The 7,654-nt window shown below is 35.4% G+C and overlaps 1 protein-coding gene across 2 annotated transcripts; it reads right to left on the reverse strand.

Moving 5' to 3' along the window:
- LOC127854185 (39S ribosomal protein L55, mitochondrial-like) lies at positions 1 to 7,624 on the reverse strand. Of its 2 annotated transcripts, none has more exons than XM_052389199.1 (3): positions 7,489 to 7,624; positions 2,789 to 3,011; positions 1 to 159 (listed from the first exon to the last, which is right to left on the reverse strand). In XM_052389199.1, exons 1-3 carry the CDS (start codon positions 7,512 to 7,514, stop codon positions 22 to 24), a joined length of 387 nt encoding a protein of 128 aa, XP_052245159.1. In that variant the 5' UTR covers positions 7,515 to 7,624; the 3' UTR covers positions 1 to 21. The 2 variants fall into 2 exon arrangements, with proteins under 2 accessions (XP_052245159.1, XP_052245158.1); XM_052389198.1 differs by lacking the exon at positions 7,489 to 7,624 and adding an exon at positions 5,193 to 5,275.
- Between the last annotated feature and the right edge of the window lie 30 nt (positions 7,625 to 7,654).

The following is a 7,654-nucleotide window of genomic DNA, read 5'->3' on the forward strand; positions in this document are numbered from 1 at the left end:
CATTTTTTTTCCATTTTATTTCTATAACATTTTAGCATATTCATTCGGGTCAAAGTCATCTTCAATTTCTTCTTTCACTTCAATCTTCTTCACTGGGTACAGTTTACGACGCCTTTCAGCTTTCTGTTCTTCTGTAAGCTTGGTGAGGTCTTCGGGTAACTGTAATAAAATTGCAATTATAAAATATACTGTCTTGGGTGCGATGGTTGGACGGTATTTCAAACATAAAATAATAAAAATAAATATTTGTGTTTTTTAACCGTTTTATAAAAAACAAGGGACAAAATTGTCACAAAACCAGGTTTTCATTGTGAAAAAAAAATCTGATAAAGGGAGAAAACTCAAACTGAACTTTTGAAATGACCAAAAAAATTAACCCCCTTTGTAAGTTTTTTTTTTTTTTTTAATCTATTTTTAGTCGTGGCGACCTTGACATTGGAGATATTGACGTGATTCTTTCGTGGGACACACCGTCCCATGATGGTGAACAAATGTGCCAAATGATTTTAAAATCTCACAATGAATGACATAGTTATGGCCAGGACAAGCTCATTTATGGCCATTTTTGACCTTTGAACTCAAAGTGTGACCTTGACCTTGGAGATATCGACGTAATTATTTCGCGCGACACACCGTCCAATGATGGTGAACAAATGTGCCAAATGATTTTAAAATCTGACGATGAACGACATAGTTATGGCTCGGACAAGCTCATTTATGGCCATTTTTGACCTTTGAACTCAAAGTGTGACCTTGATCTTGGAGATATCGACGTAATTATTTCGCGCGACACACCGTCCAATGATGATGAACAAATGTGCCAAATGATTTTAAATTCTGACAATGAACAACATAGTTATGGCCCGGACAAGCTTATTCCGCCAGCCCGCCAGCCAGCCAGCCAGCCCGCCAGCCAGCCAGCCCGCCCGCATTCGCCAATCTAATAACCAGTTTTTTCCTTCGGAAAACCTGGTTAAAATGGGGGGGGGGGGTGAGGTGGGGGGGGGTATAGTGTGAGGGTGTGGTGGTAATTTGTGAGATGATCTTAAAAAAAAAAAAAAAAAAAATAGGGGGGGGGGGGGGGGATTCGGGTGGGGGGGGAGGGGGGGTGGGGGGGGGATTCTTGGGTGCGATGGTTGGACGGTATTTCAAACATAAAATAATCAAAATAAATAGTTTTGTTTTTTAACCGTTTAAAATAAAATTGGGGAGGGGGTGGGGGGGGGTATAGTGTGAGGGTGTGGTGGTCATTTGTGAGATGATCTTAAAAAAAAAAAAAAAAAAAAAAAAAAAAAATTAGGGGGGGGGGGGGTTTGTGGGGGGGGGGGGGGGGGCACGGGCGATGGTTTGGGTGGAGTCTATTGTGGTATGTCAGGTAAGAGTAGTTTTGTCAAAATATCAATCAAATCTAATCATAAATAAAGAAGTTATGGCAATTTTAGTGAAATTTAATAATTTGACCTTGAGAGTCAAGGTCATTCAAAGGTCAAGGTAAAATTCAACTTGCCAGGTACAGTAACCTCATGATAGCATGAAAGTATTTGAAGTTTGAAAGCAATAGCCTTGATACTTAAGAAGTAAAGTGGATCGAAACACAAAATTTAACCATATATTCAAAGTTACTAAGTCAAAAAAGGGCCATAATTCCGTAAAAATGACATCCAGAGTTATGCAACTTGTCCTTTTACTGTACCCTTATGATAGTTTGCGAGTGTTCCAAGTATGATAGCAATATCTATGATACTTTAGGGGTAAAGTGGACCAAAACACAAAACTTAACCAAACTTTCAATTTTCTAAGTATAAAGGGCCCATAATTCCGTCCAAATGCCAGTCAGAGTTACATAACTTTGCCTGCACAGTCCCCTTACGGTAGTTAGTAAGTGTTGCAAGTATGAAAGCAATAGCTTTGATACTTAAGGAATAAAATGGACCTTAACACAAAACTTAACCAAAATTTTCAATTTTCTAAGTATAAAAAGGGCACAAAATTCTGTCAAAATGCACGCCAGAGTTATCTAACTTTGCGTGCCCAGTCCCCTCATGATAGTAAGTAAGTGTACCAAGTTTGAATGCAATAGCATTGATACTTTCTGAAAAAAGTGGACCTAAACGCAAAACTTAACCAAAATTTTCAATTTTCTAAGTATAAAAAGGGCACATAATTCAGTCAAAATGCACGCTAGAGTTATCTAACTTTGCCTGCCCAGTCCCCTCATGATAGTAAGTAAGTGTACCAAGTTTGAATGCAATAGCATTGATACTTTCTGAGAAAAGTGGACCTAAACGCAAAACTTAACCGGACGCCGACGCCGACGCAGACGCCGACGCAGACGCCGACGCCGACGCCAAGGTGATGACAATAGCTCATAATTTTTTTTCAAAAAATAGATGAGCTAAAAATAGAAAACTGATTGCTGGTGAATACATGTAACCTTGAGTTTGCATAAAGGCATTGCATCGTAATATCATATGTAGGTAGCTAATATGCAGACATATAGGGCCAGTCAAGCATATTTGTCTAAATACCCTCATGGGAGATACTACAAGTGTAATGTACATTTGATATGTAGCACACATATTCTTACAGTAACCACATTTTGTGACATGGAGCTTACATTTAATAGTTCAACATTATTGGAAGGTGGCCAATCACCCTGCTTATTTAAAAAAAAATACCAACAATCTGCTACTTTTTTAAGCTGTAGTAAAAAATAAACTTAAATTCCCCTCTTAATTTAAGTATTCATCAACCTATCTTAAAACTTAATAAACAGTTAATATTTTACCCTCAAAATCTGCCTTGGTTCCTTGTATCGAATATATAATGAAGACCCATCAGGCTGGACTACTAGTACAGGGTAGGTACGAACAAAGTCTTTCTTGTTCACACGGGCTATTCCTGCTTTGTAGCTGTTATGTCGGCTCTGTGCATGACAGCACGACCAAGTGGGAAGATCTGTTGTGACTGTGAAACATGGCCAGGTGTAACAGGTCAGCTGTGGAACTTGTCTGTAACATTTAAATGTTATCTGGTTAAATTTAATTTCATTTTAACATATTAAGGTCTATATTCCCCTTTTGATAATAATCTGATGTTTAAAAAAAATCCAAGCTTTCTTTCCAATCAGTGATTTCATGCCTGTTTGCTACACTGGGTGGTAATTCTGTTTATCAATGTGACTTTTGAGTTCAGAATAACAAAATTGACCCTAAAGCTGTTGGTACTGTTAAGTCTTATTTGAATATCTTAAATACATTATTACATGTACAGAGATATTGAATTGTTGGAAGGAGCCTTAACATACATTTTCAAAAACCCCAACAGGGCATGAATCTGTTGATTTACATGAAAGAGTTATGGGCTTTGGACAACTACAACACAATCAGTGAATGACCTGGAACATGTGTGGTGTTAACTGTGTTTCAAACAAATACAGTATTAATTATTGGACACAATTAAAGTTTTGGGAAACCCTCTTTTATGTCAAAATAATTGTATTTTTTAAGACAAATCTCAAATACCAGTTCAATAAAGAAAACTGATTCAACCATGTATTGTTTGTTTAGTTTGTTCTTTCATTCAAGAGTACTATATTGGAACAAACCATTGTCAAATGTCCAGGGTGGTAAAGATGTAGAAATATTATTTTTGGCCTGCAAATATTACGTAAGAACTTATGGATTGGCTATTTAAAAAAAACATAAGAACTAATATTCCCAGTGGCAAACGCGTTAGTCCATGTGAAAAATTGTAAACATATTGCAAAGGAACCAATGCAATTGTTAAGTCTATCAATGCAGACATTGGCATAGCCATGTAATCTCACATTCTAAAAGAAACATAATATACTAATAGCAACAACCACATATTTTAATAGTTAAATATTATGTACATAACTATATTTTTCCTGAATCTGTGACTTGTGAGGAAAATAAAAATGCATAGTTTGACCATATAAACAGAAAACAAAAAAACAATTGACGGAATAGAAGTTGAGAAAAAAGGCTGTATAAATTCTGCTGTTTTTATTTTTGCATAAAAATCTGACCCCATATGTTATATCAGCAATGGAAAACACTGGGAACTAAAACTAGTGCTCTATTTGTATGTCAGTTATGTATGAACAAATTCCAACTGAAACATTCAATCCAAGCAGTTGAATTCATTTATTTTTCGCCTATCAAAGACCATCAGGGGCATGTGGAAATATCAGAAAATATTGAAATAGCAGGAATAACAATGATTTGTCTCATCATTTCAATATAAACTATCTTATAGATGATATTAGTTGCATCAATGAATATGTTTGAAGACACACAGCAAACATATATAGTAATAAAATAGTAATACACACGAGTATATGGTTTACAAATGGTATTGCTTTTCCCCACCCACTTCCATTACCAGAGGTGGTAATCACGTGATAGTCAAGATGGCGACATCCATGATGAGACAGTCATTAGTCATTTTTCGCCGTTTTAAACCCTTTATTACTTCTGTTTATTTTTTAAATGACGTTCACTTTCCAGCCATATCAGTAAAACAGTGATTAGCATTTATTTCGTATTTAAATTCGCTTTATATCTGGACTTTACTTGGTGCAAATTTTCATAGTGGAGCCCTAATTAGGTCATCCCGCTAAGAAATTTTGCACTGAGTAAAGTCAAGATATAGAGCGAATATTACTATGAAATAAAAGCCAGTAACTTTCTTCCCAATATGGCTGGAAAGTGAGCGGATAAAGAAAACATAATACAAGTAAAAAAGGGTATAAATCAACGAAAATTATCTGCCTCGGCATGGACGTCGCCATCTTGTTTGTAACGTGATTACCCCCTCTGATTACAATAGGAGAGAAATATTGTGTTTTTCTCATGATTTTTAACTTGTTTATTGCTAAATCTTGGCTCATCAGTAGAATGTATTAACAACTGAAATAAAAGAAGAAAAGTTTTGAAAATTTAAGCCTCATATCATTAATTTACTAGAAATGGTTATGCAGTTATGCAGAGGCCAACGCGTATCCCCATGCCGCATGTTTGACCCAGGGGCGCCCCAGGGTTGGTAATGAGGCCATGCATAGTTGAGATAGACCGTATTGTCATAAGAGATGTTAAGTATAAATTTGAAGTAATTCGGTGTAGAAATGAAGATTTTAAATAACCTAAAAAATGAGTGAAAATCTATACCCTAATTTCTCCTCCTCATCCTGCTCTCCTAACAAATCTAATACTGAATCAACTTCACTGATGTCCATTATGAACATGTCACCTCATTGGAATGACTTACGAGATAGCTGAACATGCTCTCTTATAGCCAATCTTCTTGCTTCTGTTTTGGAAGTTACGTTTTGAGGTTAAATGGTTAACTAAATAGAAGTCTCTCAGAAATTTTCTATCGCAATGTTGTACACAACAATGAAAATGTTGAATTTCATGTCTTTGATGTGCCTGTTCTAAATCCTTTTTGCTTTAAATAGTTTCTCACATTTTTCACACTTGAACATGTTTGACTCTCAAAGTGTAATTGAACAATTGAAAGTTTCAGCCCTTTAAAAGATTCTTGAGGCTCTATTCCATGAGTTTCTCATGCTTTTTATGCTTGACTGCATTCTATCTCTTCTCTCATATACAGGTGTCCCTTTGCGCCAATATTTAATAATCCTTTGTGTAAACATTAGATGGATGAGTTAATCCATTTCACAGATGAGTTAACACAAACAATTGAATACTAAATACATCTCTGCACCAATACTGTGTAACTCTATGCGCCACTTTGATTTATTTAAAATGTTTATATCATTTGGCAGGTTATTGACTTACCTCCCTTTAAAGCTTATTACTTCCCTTGGATTTGTTTTTTGGCCTTGAAGGATGACCTTGACCTTAACCTTTAACCAATCAAAATGTGTAGCTCCATGAGATACACATGCATGCCAAATATGCAGTTGCTATCATCAAAATTGCAAAAGTTATGGCAAATGCACCATAAAAATAAGTGAAAATCTCTGACCCGGCCCGCTCAAACCCCTATAACTTTTGACCCAGGGGTCAAATCAAAATTCTGTCACTCTCACCACCGCACATATGCTCATAGCTACCATGTATGTAAGTTTCACGGTTCTAGTGCTAATAGTGTAGGAGGAGCAGGTGGCCAGGATGGGCAAAAGGACGGACGGACAGACGCACATCACCACAATATCCCCACTTTTTCTCCGAAAAACGTGGGGATAATAAATCTATTTATTTAACAAAGTTAATTTATTACCATCTCTATTTTTTATAAGTTAACTGTTTACTCAATATTTGACACGAACGAGAACTATAACTACAAAGTCAAGACATGTGGTCCTGAAATAACGTACTAAAATGTTAATTTGATAGCAAGATGAGTTTGTGAAACTGCTACAAACATTTGCATGCCAAACATGAAGTTGCTATCTGCAATGGCTCAACAAAGCTCAAGTCTAGACAAAACTCATAAGTTATGTCAAATGCCAAAATGTTTAACAAACTGACAGACTGACAGACCGACAGACGGCACAAAAACAATATGTCTCCCCCATGTGAAGGGACATACAAATGATGCTTTCTACGATAACAAAGTTAAAGAACTTACACAAATCATTGTGATCGTTGAAAACATGGGTACGAACATTTTTTGGGACGAAAGTGGTTGGAATATAAATACAATATTTTACAACAATATACACGTAGTAACAGTATTTTTATATTGCAAATGGTATACTAATCTGATTTGAAATAAAATTGACATTGCAAATTAAATAATACCTCGAATACCTTGTGTGTTAATTTGCTGTGTTGCGCGCGTTAACTTTTGTTTTGGGAGCAGGTTACCTCCCCTGACGTACTTTCACTCGCTCTTTTCAGCTGAGGAATTTAGTATCAATAGGTATTTTAATCCCATAAAACTTGCATGAAATAATTTTATAAGGAATTCGTCTTCAAGAAAATCACAATTTCACTCGCGTATTTGCATGCCAACTTTATCATATGGGCTCCTAAAGAATTCCGTGTAAGTTTTTTCCTGATTTTTTAACTTTCTGGTTTCGTTTTCATTGAATACATCAACTATAACCCCTCCCCTTTGCATAATTTAATACATTATCATTCAGAATAGTCGCATTGTTTCTCTAAAACACGTAATAGTAAGTAGGGGTCTTGAGGTCAGAACTCATTTGCATATCTGAAAATTGTCTCCCCTGATTTCCGATTGCTAATATTAATGACTTTGGACTTGCTCCCATTATTTATATATTTATGCAAATAATGGTATTAAAATAAAATATCGACCTAAACACGACGCGAAAACGTATTTCTTTTTCACGTTTTTAAGTTGTATTTGAGTGCAGCATAAAAACTGTTTATTAAGTAAATATGACATAATAGTTTATTCATGAAAATGTAATTTTATTTTGCATTTTTAATCTCCTTTTTGATAAAAATGCAAAAAGAGAATGCTAACCTTGAAATTTTAACAAGAGCAGCCATTTTGTCGCTTATGCCATTAATTGAAAAAAGAAAAGGAGTTAGCAACTGAAATGTTACAGTGATTCTAATCAACAAAAGTATACCCGATATCTTACTATCACTTATTTGTTATATTTTTAAACTCTGTTACTGTAGATTGC

Source organism: Dreissena polymorpha, chromosome 12, assembly GCF_020536995.1.
Source record: "Dreissena polymorpha isolate Duluth1 chromosome 12, UMN_Dpol_1.0, whole genome shotgun sequence".
In the NCBI taxonomy this organism is placed as follows: Eukaryota; Metazoa; Mollusca; class Bivalvia; order Myida; family Dreissenidae; genus Dreissena; species Dreissena polymorpha.